Genomic DNA, 19,247 nt, shown 5'->3' on the forward strand with positions numbered 1-19,247 from the left:
CTACTATGGGTGAGGTGGAAGCAGTGGATACGGAGGCAAATGGAATGGGATGGGGAGAATTTCTACGGGTGAAGGTACGCTTGGATCTGACTAAACCTCTCCTGCATGGGCGTAAACTGAATCTTCAGGGGAAACTAGTGTGGATTACATTCCAGTATGAACGACTCCCAATTTTTTGCTTCCATTGTGGTGTGCTCAGTCATGGAAAGAATGGATGTTTGAATAAAAGTGAATTCAGAAATCAAGAAACCACCCCTCGATATGGCCCTTGGTTGAGAGCAGCCTCACCAACAAGAAAACCAGAAAGGGGTTTTGGGAGATACACAATGAATAAAGGACAATCCACGTATGACCAACATGAGCGGGCTAGGAAGGAAAAGAAAAAATCCGTTGAACGTGAAGACAACACTGGTTTTGGCTGGAAATATGACACTGCAGATTCCGGCGAGGGGGCGGACAGTGGAGGAGTATTTCAGGAAAGTCATCACTATTTTTTCAAAAAAAAAAAAAATCACGGAGCATCAGCGCACGTCAAGGGAGTAACGGGTGAAATTGCGAGGGGATGGATCGGACTAATAAGGAAAGTAATTATGAAGGAATAAATGGGAATAACCAAGCACAGCATCATGACAAGGAAACGTGGACCCATAATAAAGGAGAAACAGGGCACAAGGGGGAGGAGAATATAACGAGCAGGAGTTTTCTAGAAGGGACGGAACAGCTGGCCTCCCCAAAGCTGTCTCCAAATAGAAAGTGACCCTCAGGCCGAATTGCCTCAAGCAGCAGCCCAAACCCGCTCTCTATGGGTTATGGAGGATTTGTTTCTAATTCTGGGGGAAACTACTCAGGCCCAATTTTAATTGAAATATAAAAAACAATGAAGGACCATCAGGTTGGAGGCTTGCAGCTTAATGGAAAACAGAATGGAGATCAAGGAAAGAGTTTAATGTCTTGGAAGCGTAAGCACATAGAACAGGAGTCGAACGGGTGTTTAGCAACTCCTAGTCCAAAAAAAAGGGGCTTCAGGGGAGAGGAGAAGATGGATGTTGCTATTAAAAAGAATTGTAAACGAAGTGATCGCAGTGAATGTGATCCAATATCTAGTTCGGGGATGGCAGAGGCTGGTTTACAGCCCCGCCGACCGCAATGATCATTTATAGCTGGAATTGTCGAGGGCTTTGGAACCCTCACACAGCTCACGAACTTCGTCAAATGGTGAAAGAAAAGAATCCCAACTTGGTTTTTCTTATGGAAACCAAGTTACGAAAAAATAAAATGGAGGGTATTCGAATGAAATTGGGTTTTGAGCATATGTTCGTAGTAGATTGTATGGGTAAAAGTGGCGGTCTAGCGCTTTTTTGGGAGGAGGGAAGTGGGGTTGAGATCCAAAACTTTAGCCGTCATCATATAAATGCAATAGTCCATCATCACTCTCTTGGTGTGGATTGGAAATTTACAGGGTTTTATGGGCACCCGGAGACAAGCAAAAGACAAGAGGGATGGGATTTAATGAAACTTTTGGCTAGTTTAAATCCCACACCTTGGATGTATAGTGGAGATTTTAACAAAGTTACGACGATGCCAGAAAAATTGGGTGGTAACGTGCGCCAATGGGGTCTCATCTCATACAAGCTTTCCAAACAACACTTGAAGAGTGTGACTTAACTGACTTGGGTTTTTGCGGTCCCAAGTTTACTTGGAGTAATCGTCAAGATGGCTTAAAGCTCATTAAAGAGAGATTGGATCGTGGAGTTGCAAACCATGAATGGAGGGTCCTGTTTCCGGATGCTGAAGTTATTGTGGAGACAGCCATTTGTTCCGATCATGCCCCTCTTACACTACACCTGTTGCGAAGGAATGGTCCAGCTTGTCAAAAGCCAAGGTTCCGCTTTGAAGCTTGTTGGGCTTTGGAGGATGGTTGCAGGGATATTATTTCAAAAATATGGAATCAATCTGCCATGCAAGAAAGGAAATGGGATGGCTTAAAGTCAAAATTGCATAGCTGTGTAAAAGAATTAATTGACTGGAGGAGAACCACACTTGGAAATACCAAGCCCAAATATCCAAGCTGCAGAAGCAGCTGGTAGGAATTCAGGAGAGGGGCAGGAGTTACAGGGGCTGTTAGAAAGGGAAGAGCTTTGGTGGAAACAACGAGCTAAGGAGGATTGGCTCAAGTATGGTGATCGGAACACCAAGTATTATCATGCTTGTGCCAACTCAAAATGTAAGCAGAATTATGTGGGGTTAATAACTAATGAGAATGGGCTGAAGTGGAGCAAACCTGAGGACGTGGGGAAGGCCTTTGTGCTATATTTCACAAAGTTATTTTCTAAAGGGCAAAATAGTGATTTGAACCCGTGTATACAACACTTGGGCTGCCGTGTTTCACTGGAAATGAATCTGGAATTAACAAAAAGCTTCACAACAGAGGAAATTACAGCAGCTTTATTCCAAATGTCTCCCCTCAAGGCCCCGGGTTCGGATGGGTTGAATGCCTGCTTCTTCCAAAAAAACTGGTCCACCATGGGAGATGAGGTAAGCAGGGTTATTCTTGATATATTAAATTCTGGAGACATGCCTCTTGATCTAAATATGACTCATGTAGCCCTTATTCCAAAAAATAAACACCCCATGAGTGTTGTGGACTTTAGGCCTATAAGTTTATGCAACGTCTTGTATAAGATTATAGCCAAGGTTCTAGCTAACTGTCTCAAGAAGATTTTACCACATATTATTGATCAGTCCCAAAGTGCCTTTATTCCGGGGCGTTTGATCACGGATAACGTTTTTGCGGCGTTTGAAATGCTGCACACGATGCATACCAGAATGAGGGGGAGGAAAGGTTTTATGCTGTAAAGCTCAACATGAGCAAGGCCTATGATCGGGTGGAATGGAGGTTTTTGGAGGCTGTTATGAGAAAGATGGGATTCAATAAGCGGTGGATATCCCTAATCATGATGTGTGTCAAATCGGTTAGGTATTCCATACTTGTTAATGGGTCTCCTTGTGGAATGATTACCCCTTCTCGGGGCATTCGCCAAGGAGATCCCATTTCACCTTACCTATTTCTTATATATGTAGAGGCTCTGAGCTCCATGTTGTATCAGGCACGCAGGGAAGGGTTACTAATTGGGGCTCCAACATCTAAGTATGGCCCAGAGATAAGTCACTTATTCTTTGCGGATGACAGCCTTCTTTTTTGCAGGGCGTCCCTTTCCCAATGGAATTAGTTGTATCTTATTTTGCATCAATATAAGATAGCTTCGGGACAAAAAATGAACACAAACAAAATGAGGATCTTTTTTAGCTGCAATACACCTAATGTGGTTAAGGAGCTCATACAAGGGGTGGCAGGGATCCCTACGACACAGCGTTATGATACCTATTTGGGTCTACCAGCTGTAGTGGGCCGTTCACGTATAACAGCTTTCAAAAATATTAGGGAGAGAGTCTGGAAGTGGCTTCAAGATTGGAAAGTAAAATTTCTCTCTCAAACAGGAAATGAGATTTTGTTGAAGACGGTGATCCAAGCTATCCCCACATATTGCATGAGCCTCTTCAAGCTCCCTACTTCATTAATTTTGGAAATCAATTCATTGATGATGAAATTTTTTTGGGGACACCAGGAGAAGGAGAAACAGATTCATTGGATGAATTGGGACAAAATGGGTGTGGCTAAGGTTTATGGAGGCATGGGTTTTCGCGACTTAGCTTGCTTTAATAAGGCCCTTTTGGCCAAGCAAATTTGGAGAATGTGGAAGACACCTGATAGCCTAATTGCGCATATTATCAAAGCCAAATACCACCCCGGATGTTCAATTCTTGATACTCCTTTAGGGCGAAAACCGTCTTTTGCTTGGAGGAGTATTCAAAGTTCCAGTGCTTTAGTTCGGGAGGGGCTAATATGGAGGATTGGGAATGGAAGAACGATTCGTATTTGGGAGGACCGATGGATTCCCATTCCATCTACTTTCAAGGTGCAATCTTGCCCAAGGGTACTTGATCCCACTTCTACCGTTAGTAGCCTTATTGATGCAGAGACATTTTGGTGGAAGTAATCTCTCTTGGAGCAGATTTTCTCAAAGGAGGAAAGGGAAATCATCTTGTCCATCCCTATAAGTCACACGAACCAGGAAGACAAGCTGATATGGCAGGGAACAACTACATGGACCTTTACAGTAAAGAGCGCATATCACCTCCAAAAAGAAATTGTATTGGCTACAAAGGCTGAAGGCTCCTCTCGGAACAGCAAAAGTAATATTTGGCATCATTTGTGGTCTCTTCAAATTCCGAATGTGGAGAAAAATTTCATTTGGCGTGCTTGCCATGAGATTCTTCCAACTCGAGACAATCTTCGACGTCGTAAGATCATTGATACTCCGTTGTGTCCTATTTGTGCGCTTGAGCCGAAAACTACTTTCCACATACTTTGGCAATGCTCGTCAGCTAGAGATGTATGGAGTGTCGGGACTATAATATTTCAAAAGAGTTCATATGTAGGCCCAGATTTTCTACAGGTTGTTGAAGGAATGTTTCGGAAGTGCAGCAGTGCGGAATTCCATTTATTTGTTAGGGTGCTTCGGCGGAATGAGGTAGTTCATGGGGGATCGTTCTTACACCCCAATACTGTTATGCAGCAGGCTTCTCAGGCAGCTGACATCTTCAAGTCTCAGATGGAGCAGTGTCGTGGGAGCCTAACTACTGCTCCTAGTCCTTTAGATGTATGGCAGGCTCCCCCTGTTGGATGACATAAGGTGAATTGGGACGTAGGCATTGACGGGCGAAATGGCAGACTGGGCCTAGGGGCAGTTATTCGTGACTACCAGGGGAACTTGTATGCTGCAAAATGCTCGCCACGCCCAGGTCATTTGGATCCTCTTTCTGCAGAAGCATTGGCTGCTTTCATGGCCATACATCTATGTAAAGAGCTGGGACTAAACAACCTGATGATGGAAAGTGATTCAAAGGTTTTGGTAAATGCAATGAATTCCACCGACATGGATGACAGCGGTACAGGCCAATTGGTGGCTGATATAAAAGCTTCTTTGGTGGGTATACCTCGCTGGGAGTTGGGTCATATTTCACGAAAACACAACCAGGCTGCTCATGCTTTAGCTCGCCAGGCGCTGAAAGACAATGTGGAACGTGTGTGGGGCTCTGAATCCCCGGATTGTATTCGCGATATTCTTGAAGCATAACGTCATGTCCCTGCTTCTTTTGACTTGCTATAATGAGAATACCACGATTTCTTCAAAAAAATTAAAAATAAATAAATAAATAAAGTCTATATTTAAGATTATGACAATAAATTGTGTGATAGTTTTTATTTTTATTTTTATTTTTTTAAAGGTAAATTGTATGATAGTGGTATATTAGTTACTCTTTTTGTTTTTCTTTAATTTGGAGTAACCAAATTCTTAGAGGGTAAACTGTTCCTAGCTGTTTATATTCTGACTCTTTTGTACTGTGCCCGTAGGAGATAACACGAGATCAGGTTAATTCCACTAATCTTAGCGTTGTTCCTGGAAGAAGGTCCAGCCGAAGATAGCTTTTTTGAATTTGCCTGACTTTCTTCAATTAGAATGAATGGAATGGGATTATGGGAACAATCAAAAACTTGTTCTAATTCAATGAGTTAATCATTTACTAGTATGTAATAAAATTTTGGCATGAAATGTTTTGCTGATTGTATGTCAAAAAGAAACAAAAAAAAATGTCAAAATTTCTCATAAACAATATTTTAGGCCTGCGTTGTCTAATTTCGAATACAATCCACCGGTCTATTTTTGCTCAGTAATTCCAATAGTCTATAAAAATGAAGTATATAGCACTATACCACTACTCTAGACTTTATATATATATATATAATTCAATGCGGATGAGAAGAATGTTGTCCTCGATTGGGAGTCATTTCTTGGTAATTATTTTCTCTTCTAACCAAGTAATAGGAGAAGATACCAAAATAATAATAATAATAATAATAATAAAAATCATTTGTTGGTGCCATAGCTATTTGATTAAAGTCATTCGGCTTTAAATAATGTTAAAAACTATATTTTTATTAATTATACAACTATCATATAATGCTAACATGACAGTCTCAACCAACTATATATTAGATCAATTTTTTTAAAAAAATTATAATAATTAGTTAGAAATGTCACTTTAAAATTATGGGATAAAAATATAATTTTTAGTATTACTCTTAAGATAAAACCATTGCTCCATTTGTTTGATGGTGACTTTATGTTCTAGAATAAGAGAAATAGAAAACAACAAATTAAATTAGGAGCCATTTGGTATTTTATGATTTATCATCCTTGTTATTTTAATTTTTCTTTAAAAAGATAAAAAAAAGTTACACGATAGCGAAAAGCGAATAAAGATTTCCTAAACTTAGGTAATATTCTATCAAGAAATATTTTATCTTTCTAGCAGCATTTATCAATTTTAACACCTCATAATTTACCATATTTATCACCTCATTATTTATTATTTTTTCATTGTACCCTGAATTACGTACAATGAAAATGATTAAATGAGCAGGATAAAACCGAAAGGATTGAATTATTTAAGTGAGTAAATCAGTTGAATTACGAATAGATATGCCTAATTCGATGGTAGGGATCGATCGCAGCGGGCCTGGGTGGCCGTGTGGGCCAAGTTTCTCGACCCCATTCCCAACCGAGCAACTTATTAATTGCTTATCTCCATACCAGTCACTTATCGGGCAAAATTCCAATCCCCGTCCCCACTGCAAACGAAGAAAATAAGGTAAATTACATTTTGCCTCTGAAGCTGCCACTCCATTTGAACTCACCTGGTCACACATCTGAATTGGTTCACTGCAATTCGTAAAGGCAAATTGCGCAATTTGCCTTTACGAATTACCATTTTATTTTAAGATATACTTCCAATCATATTGGGCTATTAAACATATTTAATGGATGAAAATTATGTCGTGAAACAAGTTGTAATTAATATTAATGAGTCAACATTTAGAGGTGTGAATGCAAAGGCGTGATTTCTCTATGATAAATATATGGTTAATGCACAATAATTTAGTCTAGGTGTTATACTTGGACTGGGTCTCCTTCTTCAATTTGGTAAGAGTGCTTAAGAGTTAGAATTATCCTGAGGTCCTAGTCCTACTCCAATTTGGTTTGGAGTATGGCTCTTGTATCAGATTCTTTAGGAAGTTCTAATCGTGGATTGAGACTCCTACTCCTGTAAGGCCTCCTCTTGGTTAGAAGATAAAAGTCACCAGAATCTTCTGTGCTGAAGTAATACTTGATGACCTTGAGAGATGTTTGTTCTAGCCGATGACCCCGAGAGGTGCTTGTCTTGAGAATAACCCTTCAAATATTCTTTGTGTTCTCTCGGGATATGCCAATCCCGGAAATTTTCTTATCCGGGCCGTGGGCCTATCGCGCTAGCCTTGAAGTCGAGGATCAGTTGATCAGTAGGAATAATGTAGGATTATTCCTAAAACCCTTGAAAGTTGAAATCCTAAAAACGGTCAAAGACGACAGAGATCATGCATGTACAAATTGATTTGCTTCAAGCATTTCCAAGCAAATAATTACGGTAATTACGGAACCCCTGTAATATAGCTGTAGCCATGAAAAAAAAAAAAAAAAAAAAGAATATGGAGGGTAATATAGAGAGGATAGGGGACAGAAAGCACAACCTGAAAGCCTACAAAGACACAAGAAAGAGAAGATGCTACCCCTATACTATTTAGTACTGTTCAGAGGATAGGAAGATGGGTCATGTCACTACACAACACAACATGCTACAAACAAAATCTCTGATAGTGTCTTAAATAAGTAGTAATAATGTAAGAACAACCACAAAGCCCGTCACTCCCCCCAACTCTCTTATCTCTACTCCAACTCACACTGTGTTTGCTTTCTCCGCGTCTCCTTAGCCTCTGCTTCTGGGGGACTTTCCCCCGCCTCGCCGATATTACCTCCCACCCACCACTCTCAATTCTCTCTCTCTCTCTCTCTCTCCTGCTCAACCTGCCCTTGTGATCATCATCTTTATATGCATGTTCCGTGCCATTTGTTTTTCCGGCGAAGATTTAGAAGCGATAAGAGCGCCAAAAAGAAGATAAATTTTGCATGAACAGCAAGCTTAGATATCTAATATTATTCTCCCCAACGGCTTAAAAGAAGGGGTCTTAGCAAGGAAAAGCCGACAAAAAGAAAAAAATTAGACAAGGAAACAGAAAGGGAAAGAGATTTCCTGTACAAAGGACGTACAACCAAGTAAGTAAGACCAAGGAGGGGAGGAAAAAGAGGAGCCGACTGTGAAAAGCTTCAAGGGCTTTGGGAGATCGTCCATCCATTTTCATCAGCCACATCCACCATCATCAATATCAATAATAGTATAGCAGTAGTTTGAAGAAAGAAAAAGGTTTGACTGAAGAAATCGAGGCCGCCCCACGTCTTGAAGTAGGAATACTCTCCCTCTACTTTTTTTTTTTTTTTTTTCATTTTCTTGCGTTTTTTTATTAAACTCCCAAGGCAAAAAGAAGAATAAGAATTAGAGGAGAAGGAGACTCTTCCATCATCCCAAGATCTCCCCTCAGTCAGAATCAGACCACTCTTATTCTCATCACATCTATCCTTTTCATCAATTCTTTTGCATTTTTATAGCCATTGGTGTATGATGGGGTATCATGAGTTTGTTCATCCCAAGGTCTTCAATCAAACCCTCTCTTAAAAGTCTCACATCTTTAAAGGAAAAATTGAAGTAATATACGCTTGTATGAATTTCAAGCAAGATCTGCTTCCAAACTTTTCATCGGAAAGAGTGAAATATATATAACCTTTCCTCTTCACGAGATCCAATCCCTCAATCCCACCATACGGGTACTCAAAATCTACCTTTCTTCCTTTTCCCGTTACTTTCTGCTCCCTCTCCAAACCCTACCACACAAAGGTACTCATCAAATCCTCATCTTCTGATCTCTCTTTTTCTCTCTCTCTCTCTCTCTCTCAAGACCCATTTTCTCCTTCTAAAGTAAAACCTTGTATATATCTCCACCGCTGGTTTAGGGTTTCTGGGTGGTGAGAGAAATGGGACTATTGTATATCATGTCATTCAGGGAATCTTGTGTGCTTGTTGCTTGATTTGTGCAATTTGACCATACACCTACCTCCATCTTTTACAGCCAGATCTCGTAAACTCTAGCCGAAACCAAGAATATATTTTTTTGATTCCTTCTGAAGACAAATCAGGTAAGAAAATCAGTATTATTACAACCAGATCCTGCAGAGGTATAGATATCCTTCCTATTTTACATTAACTAACTATTTTTTTATTCGCCGAAGTTATTTCTCATTTAAAGGCCGGCCGCCACCTTACGCTTAATAAATCCCCTTTTTATTAAATGTATATTTCCTACTAATTTTGATTTTGAGAAAAAAAAAAAAAAAAAAAATCGGTCTAAGATCTTGCGGATTCGAAGTTCGATTAGTGCTGTTATAACCTTTTTTAGACTTTACAATTATAGTCGCACCGCCTTTGTGTCATGGACTGTCAATTATTTTCTGTACTCTTTTAGGCTTTTTTTATATATATAAATATCTTTTATTATTAAATTAACTAAATTGTTTGCTCAATTTCTTCTAGTTAATCTATTCATTAAGAAAATTTTCCCCTATTTATTTCTTCGTCCCCAAGATTAAAATGGTCAATATTTACACTTGATAAACTCAAATCATGTTCAGTTTGTTAATTCTTTCTGCCTATCATGGTATATATGAGTAAAAAATTTCGTAATAATTTATTTTTCCCTTTTGGTTGTAATTTTCATAAATTTCTAAGGCCCCTTGTCTCTTATATCATTGTCACATTGGATGCTGGATCTTGTTTGATTTGCAGAGGAGAAAGTGGAACATGGCATCGTCGTCGAATTCCCCGTGTGCAGCGTGCAAGTTTCTGCGGCGCAAATGCCAGCCGGAGTGCGTTTTTGCACCATATTTCCCACCGGACCAACCCCAAAAATTTGCAAACGTGCACAAAGTGTTTGGGGCAAGCAACGTGACAAAGCTTCTGAACGAGTTGCACCCCCATCAGCGCGAGGACGCCGTGAATTCTCTGGCCTATGAGGCCGACATGCGTCTCCGTGACCCCGTCTACGGGTGCGTGGGAGTCATCTCTCTCCTCCAACACCAACTTCGCCAACTCCAGATGGACCTCAGTTGCGCCAAATCTGAACTCTCAAAATACCAGAACTTGGGCATCACAAGCCACGGCCTAATTGCTGCCGCTGCTGCGGCCGCCACGGCGACCAATCACAACCACCAGCAGAACTTGGGAATTAATCTGATCGGCGGTGGCGGCCGGGACCATCACCACTACCATCACCAGTTTTTTCCCAATCAGCAGCAGATGATTAGGAGCTTTGATACGGGGAACAACTATGATGCAAGCCTTTTGGCTATGAATGTCTCCGCAAGCATAGGGCAACTCAGTCAGTTTCAGCAACCTAGGGCCGCTACTGGGGACGACCGTCGTACCATTGACCCCTCTTAGGGTTTCTTCTCTTCCATGGATCACAAACTTTGCCCAACCCGTCATAGGTACAATATCTCCAAACTCTTAATACATATAATCATGATTTAATCATTATCATTATTTCTGCAAACTAACTAATGAGACTGCTACCATATATATATATATATTGTTATCTTGCTGCTCTGGGAATGTTTTGATTAAATTATGCGGTCACCATCTGATCATCCTAATGTAGATTGTAGGGCAGAAATGAGGTGCTAGCTGGGTTATAATTATATTTTTATTGCTGAAATTAGGGTTCCAATATTTTGTTTTTATTTTTTTTAAATCCAAATAAGAATACAATGATTTATACTTTTAATATATATACAAGGTGAATGGATGCGTTGTTTCAAGAAAAGCTTAACATATTAACTTGAATTTTTACAAGTAAAAGAGAATTTAGTGACTGGCACTTTAAAAGAAAAAAGAAAAAAAAAAAAAAAAAACTCAGTCACATATCCCACTGTTGAGGTGTTGACCAAAAACCCTAGGAACCGGGTATAATATTGCAAAAAGGAAATGGCTCTGAAATAATATATCCGCGCATGAGTAGTTTATTGCCCACAGTTGACACTGTGTGGTTCAGTGTCCTGACTCCAGAGTCTACAGACTTTTTTCTTATGATACAGCCTACAATGCGCACGGTTGCGTGACATAGTCACTGCCATTTCAGTGTCTCATGCAATTGAAACTCGACATCCCTTTTGTACAGTCATTAGGATCTTAATTTAACTTGTTTATAATTAATTAACCCAATTCTATTATTAATTTTCTTTTGGGCTCTCATTTTCAGGGATTGAACTTTGAAGGACTCAGCATCGCGAGCGAGTTTAAGAGAGAGAAAGAGAGTGTTTGGGATTTTATCTTAATTATTGATACCCTTTTATAGACAATTTTGTCATATCTAGCTCATGCCTCTTCAGTCTTTACTTTTATGATCTATATTATAATTAACTATTTTCTCATTTGTTATTAGCCAAAACTGTACTTGCTCTTCCAGTTTCACAGTAACTCCGAAATAGTTCCTGGAGTTTTCCTCTTAAAAAGTGCCATGCCAGGCACGGTGGTCTGGTTTTGTTTCTACCCCTTTGAACTTTTCTAATCTGCACAGTCAAATGCACAGACCACTATATTATTTGCTAGTTGAAGCACTGAATGTGATAGGAGAGCTTTTACATGATGAACCTTTCATCGCTTTGTGCCCAAATAATTATAAGACGTTTTAAGTGACATACAAAATTATTAAAACTACATGCACCACATGATCAACCTAGCTATGTGAAAAATAAAATTAATCTCCTATCATTTATTCATAAGAAAATTATATATATATATATATATATATAATTGTCATTAATTACTTTCAATTCTTATCATATAAAAGTAGCCTATATATTGTCATTGAATTTATATGGAAATGAACTCAAAAATAATCTAATAAATCGATATCTAGGACAATTAATAGACTTAAGAGAAATACTCAATATTCTTAAAAAAAAAAAAAAAAGATGAAATGAGTTCTTAAATAAATTATTAAATTCATATATACATGTGTGTGTAATGAGTCTATCCAGCTAGAATTCACAGAATTGTGCCACGTGGATAAGCAAGAATTCCTCCATTATGCCTAAAAACACAACATTTATATGTTTTTAATTTTTTTGTTCCAGTTCCTAAGGAGTAGCTCAATCAGCTGGGGATCACGCTTCATGAAGCGAAAATTACTAATTCGAATCCTCATTCTTCCCATTTCCCCCTATCTCTATGTGCGGATATGTCAAAAAAAAAAAAAAAAAAAGTTTGGTACTTATTAAGGTGGACCTCTTGTCGCTCTCAAGCCTTCATCTCTCAATATTCCCTCTCCAAACTAAAGCATCCACCTACAGCATTGTGAAGATTCAGGCCATAACAACAATCTTGCTTTATAACAGAAGCATGAGGGTTTCTATCGTTCAAAAATAGGAAATAAGAAAAACAAAAGGATAATTAATCGTTTTGATCGAGAGGATCGGACTTCTAATTTATTATTTCAAGGGAATCAACCTCCAGATGTTGCATTAAGCAAATGTTTTCCTTGATAGTTTACCATACAACAACTACATCATTTTATAGAGAATTACAGCTTATACTAGGAAAATAATTATTACATAATCACTTATTAATGAGAAGATTGCAATTGAATATGCAATAATTATGATTATGGGAGAATATTAAGAAAATATTATGGAGATATATGGGGATTCTATCATCTCAATACTCTTCAAAACAACCTTAATTGTCCTCAAGGTTGATTATTAATGAAGTCTTTCATTAGTAAATCAGCCTTCTCCACCTACCTTTGTATCATTCAAGTTTCAACATAAATCTCATAGTCAATTTTTGAAAAGTGTCAATAAATATCTCCCAAAGTTTGCACCCACTCAATACCTAAAACAACCTCATAATTTTTCAGCGGTAATAAAAAGTGGTCGGTCCATAACTTCACTTCAGGGCGCGTATATACCTTGGCAATGTAGGTTTCTCCCATTTGTAAGTGCTAAGCTTCTTTACAAGATTCGACTACAAGTGTAAATATTGATATCCATCAATTGCTAATTAAGTACCCCCCATATCAATCAAGAATATCGCCACTGGCTGAGACTCGATTAAACCACTCACTTGCATAATTTGGGAGTTGGAATAAGCAGCTAAAGCATGTACAATAAATCATTGTTATCTTTAGATTCCATACCGTTCTGATCAAATTCCACACTCTTCTCAATTACTTCAGTATTTGCTTTTATAGGTTCAATTATCAGTAGTCGCCCTTGTTTGCATTGATGTCCCATTTGCCATCTCTAGCTCATCACAATATATGCCACCACAAGCTTTTTGCTGTGTGTTCCTTGAGCTCTTTTGCGTCAAACCTATATATGGTATGAGTGTTCTGAATTGGAGTAAAAGATGTGCTACTTCCACCAATTAGTGGTTTATTTACCTCTTTCATAGTTTGGCGACTACCCTCGCTAAGCTAAGCCTTGCCTTCTGCATTGTTGCGAACAATTAAGGAGGCAGCAATCATATTCCGAGTGTCCATTGAGTCTTGACTTCTAGCTCGGCGGATTTCTAGTCGAAACTGTAATACGTACCCCGACATTTTAATTTGGGAAAAGTATGCTTCAATTGATATAAATAAGTATATATAGGCAGTTATTACAAGTGTGGAGAGGTAGAGTTTTTGGGTATTTTCAAGAATTTCTTTTGCATGACAAACGTTAGAATGACTCGATGATGAACGTTGGAGTTGAATCTCGAATAATTGAATGGGATGCCGAACGTTCGATAAAGTGTATGGAAGTTTTTTTAAAACCCTGAACACCTCAGCCTATTGAACGGCCATGAGAAGTCTATAAATTCATCCATACATTCAAACCTCCCATTTTAGTTGCCCTCTTCACCTTAGAATTCTAGAGTGAGAAAGATGCTTGGTGAGTAAAACTCACACATATATTTGTTATTTGCATATATAGCATGATTATTTTGTGTATTTTGTGTATTTAATAGCATGAATTTTATTTTTAAGAAAATGATTAATGAATAAAATAATAATAAAATCACTTCAAAAAAAAAAATAATAAAAATGATAAGTTTGTAAATGCATGGATGTAAAAGACCGTGAAATAAATTATATCGTATGATATGGTATACCGAAAAGTGCGGGATAATAGTTATTGACTTTGGGTTATCCCTATGGTCAAGAGATTTATTATTATTGTTTAGCTTTGGATTCAATGGTTATTTGTAACAAGTGCACCATGAAATGATAAATCATCATTACCATTTTGTTAGTAGCACAAGCCACTTGATGTCAGACTTTATCAGGCTGCTAGTACATGATGGTATGCGACAATATCTGGGGCATCAGTATTATATTATAGGTCTCTCGAAATAATGTTAATCCTACCAAGAAAGAGTTAAAGACTCAAATATACCATTTAGAGTTAAATTATTGGACATTTATGTCTTAATTATCATCTATTATATTTATACTGCATAATCTTGTCATGCAATCTTTAATGATTGTGATTTATAAACCTTTTGATACCCAACTAAGTTCACTGCATAAATAACGTTTTATTCACTAAGTTGTGGACTAACGCTTGTATCTTTTCACTAGTAAAATATGTGTTGTTTCATAGCTAGTTGTACCTTTGAGGATGGTTATTGTGCAACTGAGCAGGACAATGTCTTTGGATGCTCTCATTAGATTGATCTTTGATTCCAACCTTGAGTTGGTAGCTATAAATGGTGGTTGATGGTTCAAAATTGGGTTGTATAGTACCCATAGGGTTTCTTTAAATGTGGTATCTAATGTCTTGTAACCATTGAGGTTTTCGTCATTTGGATGATAGATATATTTGTCTTTCAATGCTTTAGCACTTTTAGGTAGTGTTTGTTAAACAACACTATACTCTCACACACAATTCACTTCATTTTTTTCAACAAAAAAATTAACATCAAAATATTCTAACTTTTATATCACATTATTTACTTTTTACTACTATTCAAATAAAAAAATCATTACAAAACAAAAATTTTTAACTTTTTAATACTATTTTTTAACTTTTCTATACCAATCATTATTTATTTTATTTTTTATTTTATTATGAACAGTGCCTTGTAAAGTTGATGTTTTATTTATTTATTTTTTTGACATGTCCACATAAGAGAATGAGAGATTCAAACTAGTGATCTCTACTTTACGAGACGTGCTTTACAGCCAATTGAGTTACTCCTTGAAGACTTGTAAAGTTGATGTTGTTTAACAAACAAAGCCCTTAATCTTAGCTGGGTGGATATTTAAGTTATATTTTGATGTTTTGTTTTAACTCTAGTAATTAATTTTCTAATGTGGGCCGGTTAATTAGTGACTATCTTGTTTGTTGATTTAAGTGAAGTCTTCCACTGCATACACTCTCTTTTACAAAGAGAGTTAAATGTCCCCCTTATTTCCATTTTGTCCAGAAGAAAATGGTAGACGCGTTATGAAATTAATTACTAGTTAATTTTTCTCGAGGCGTTATAAAAATCCTTCAATGAACATCACCACTAACTGTCTTTCGCACCAGTCTTACTCTCGATTGGAGAGAAGCTTAAAGCGACTTTTATATTCATCTACTATCTATGTTTACCGAATTTTTACTAGCTCAACATCCATGTTTTCATACACTAAGAGACCAAATCGAACAAGGAGCCCTTGTAAGAATTTAATGTCCCACATGACATGACACATATGAGTATTTATTAGACTCTTTAAGTTATGAGATTATTTAATCATAATCTTTAATAAACTGTTAGTTAATTAATTAAGAGAAGTGGTTTCCTATTGAATTAACTCTTATTTTGATGGGAAGTTGAGTCATAAAGGAATAAAGGAAACCGGTCCTCTCTCTGCCTTATAAATGTACGCAATTTCCATCATCTTTATGTACCTTAAGTGAGTCAAGCAAGAGAAACCGATTTTTGGTATTTATGCTTTCAAAAGAAGAATTAAAAGAAGCAATGGATTCTGGTATGTTTCTTTTTATTAATTTACTGTGAAATTTATGATAGTTAAGATCTTGTAAGTTATAGTATGCTATGTCAATTTTATGAAACCGATTTTTAGTATTTATGCTTTCAAAAGAAAAATTAAAAGAAGTAATGGATTCTGGTATGTTTCTTTTTATTAATTTACTATGAAATTCATGATAGTTAAAATCTTATAAGTTATAGCACGTTACAGCCCCTTCCACAAACTCCTCCCAGGTTGTTTTTGTGGCACACTTCAAACCAATCAAACCACTAGATTACCTCCCCTTCGAGATTAATAGTTGTTATCTCCACCTTTTGATGTTTTTAGTGTTCGATCAACAGTTCGAAATAATGTTTTGTTCGTGATACCTAGCCAGAGCATCTCCTGCATCTCAACGTGGGAACTCCACTACTTATATATATGTGTGTGTGAAACTCCATACTCCTAATCTTATCATTGTCATACTTCTAGTGAAGCCCGAGTTCCGATTGCCATAGAACTCCGCTTTTGACAGTCGATGGCTCAATTGATGGAATCATCAATTAATTGCTTCATTTCTCAAGAAATGTCGAGTCGAATGTTGACTCAAGTGACCTCTTCTTGTCAAGGGTTGCTGCTTGAAACCTTAGCGTATTCTGTTAAATATGAGATACCGACCTCTCTCTGCTTGCTCTATGTATTATATATACGGCATAAAATCTTCTTCTACTTATTGATGGAAAAGAAAGGACTCTAATACCATCGATTAAAAACAGGAAATAAGGAAAATAAAATAGTAAATCCATCTATTCGAGGGGATCACACTTCTAATTGATAACTTCAAGAGGCTCAATTAACCTCATAATGTTGCATAAAATAATTAATGTTTTTCGTGATAAATTTCCATACAACATCTACATCTTTTTAAGGAGAGGACTGCAACTTAATTATGGAAAAATAAATGTTAGAGAATCACCTACTAATATATATTTTGAAGAAACTTACTTTACTTTCATTCATTATGAAAAAACAATATTTCTTCAAAAGGGAGAAATTTAGGAAAATCTCACGAAAATATTAATTATAAGAATGTTATTGGGGTCCTGCATGTCATTTCCCTTCTTATCATTTTACTTTCGATCTAAAGCTGATTGGCTAGCTCATCTGGCCAGGCATTAACGGGGCATAATTAAGGAATTTGGCCACATCACATGACACGTGTTAAAAATATTAATATTATTGAAAATAGGTGTAGGGAGCTAATAAATAATTAAGTTGGTAAATTAATCTTGCGTGAGTGAAAGAAAAAAGGACATGGGCATGGGTAGAGCTGCAGCTGGTTGGTGCTTAATAATTTGGATGCATTCCAGTCGATGCTTGGTACCAAAGCCCTATTTTTCTCATTGATTGGACAGATGCAGCAAAAGGAATGATTCACACTGCATACATTGCTATATATGCCATCCATGGACATTAAATGCTTGAGCTGAGTTAGTTTGGATGTCATGGAGACTGTTAAACATGAGGCGTTTCCAAAACAAAACAGAAGACAAGGGAATAAGACAAAAGAGACTGGGCGAGAGAGGTGGGTGGGAAATATTTAACTTCTCTCTCTCTCTGTGCCAGAGACCCAGAAGTATGAAAGGCCGTTGCAGAGGAAATGTCAAGGCCATTTAATGCTCTCACTGTAATGCTTAAAAACTCAAAATCCAATGTAAAGGGAGAGCACAGAAAAGATGGGAGGGAGGGACGGAAATGTGACCAAAAGGTATATATACCATTTGCTTTTAAGTTGGATAATTAATGAGATCACCATGAAATCTCAAATCTTAAATGTCAATCACAATCTCATTCAAAATCAAAACGTAGTCAAAACATAACCCCAGAAAAACATTTGCAATTGCATGACAATGATGACGTACTTGTGCAATGATGACTTCGCCTTTAAATGCATTTGACAGTAGTGTCACTTCTCTCTTTCTCTCTCTCTCTTATTCACCCACCATCATCTATGGTAGTACTAATGCTGACTCATGCATGTATGCATGCATGCATGTAGATGCAAGACATGTGAGCATGAGGATGCCATCTGGTGAGGTTTATCTCTATATCCCTAGGCTAGCTAGCTCATTCCAAATGCTTCAACATGTATGAGTCCACCATGTGTTGATATCTGAGTCTTGGGGGAGTAGGGTCAAGGCTAGCTTATAGGACTGACTATTCTTGTAAAGCCTAATAGGTACCGCTTCTACTTCATCAAAGGCGCAAGATTGGTTCATTGGAATTGACCTTTTAGGTAAGAGGTCAAATTCTAGTCATCCAAATTCAGCTCTCTTAGACAAATGGATTGGTTCTTAACAACCAAAAAGATAGACATTAAAACAAATAAACTTTAATACAAATAAGTTGAAATTTAAGATTTATAAAAGTTTAACCATACATCACTAATATTGATTATAAACACTTGGTCAAATCTTAGACTTCATTTGGTAAGCCCATTCTCCTCCTCTTAATACTATTCACTTCATTTTTTTATTTAAAATCAACATCAAAATATTTTCACTTTTTTCACTTTTTATATCACATTATTTAATTTTTATTACTATTTAAATAAAAAGAATCACTGCAAAATAATTTTTTTTTTTTTTTCACTTTTTTTTATCACTTCTTTATTTTTTTTATACCAAACATTTTTACTTTTTTTTTTTCATACCAATCCACTCAACTATAATATCTAAGGACAAGGGTTTTACTAAACAAAGCCTCTAGAAACCCTCACGAGCTCAAACACAAAAACCCACCAATAGAAACAAATTAATTAACCCAAATCCCGTTATACTCAATCCTAGCTAGATTTTTAATCTCAACTCGTAAGCCCAAAACTGATCATTATCACACCCAACTAATTAGACATACAAGTATTTTTTTGCTCCAAATTAAAACCATTTAATATCTTTCAACCTTCAAGCTAGCACAACCATGCACACTATGAATATATATGTTTCAATGCTGAAAGTTTTTAGCCTAAAAGAAATTCCGCATGCAATAGTACAAGAGAAAACCACCTTGGGCAAAGCCAGTTAGATAATAGAAGCCAAAATGATTTATAGGCTCTAGTTTCTACTCTTGTATTGAGAAAAAG

At 37.1% G+C, this 19,247-nt stretch overlaps 1 protein-coding gene across 3 annotated transcripts; it reads left to right on the forward strand.

The window, feature by feature from the left end:
• Positions 1–7,847: 7,847 nt before the first annotated feature.
• Positions 7,848–11,714, forward strand: LOC132166685 (protein ASYMMETRIC LEAVES 2). Of its 3 annotated transcripts, none has more exons than XM_059577547.1 (3): positions 7,848–8,459; positions 9,895–10,595; positions 11,366–11,714. In XM_059577547.1, exon 2 carries the CDS (start codon positions 9,910–9,912, stop codon positions 10,546–10,548), a length of 639 nt encoding a protein of 212 aa, XP_059433530.1. In that variant the 5' UTR covers positions 7,848–8,459; positions 9,895–9,909; the 3' UTR covers positions 10,549–10,595; positions 11,366–11,714. The 3 variants fall into 3 exon arrangements, with proteins under 3 accessions (XP_059433530.1, XP_059433531.1, XP_059433532.1); XM_059577548.1 differs by lacking the exon at positions 7,848–8,459 and adding an exon at positions 8,518–9,287; XM_059577549.1 differs by lacking the exon at positions 7,848–8,459 and adding an exon at positions 8,518–9,248.
• The last annotated feature ends 7,533 nt before the right edge of the window (positions 11,715–19,247 follow it).

The sequence above is a fragment of the Corylus avellana genome, chromosome ca11 (assembly GCF_901000735.1).
Source record: "Corylus avellana chromosome ca11, CavTom2PMs-1.0".
Lineage (NCBI taxonomy): Eukaryota > Viridiplantae > Streptophyta > Magnoliopsida > Fagales > Betulaceae > Corylus > Corylus avellana.

What these genes read in the sequence shown, in the direction of transcription:
- LOC132166685 (XM_059577547.1), top strand. Translation starts at nt 9,910, where the DNA reads ATGGCATCGTCGTCGAATTCCCCGTGTGCAGCGTGCAAGTTTCTGCGG.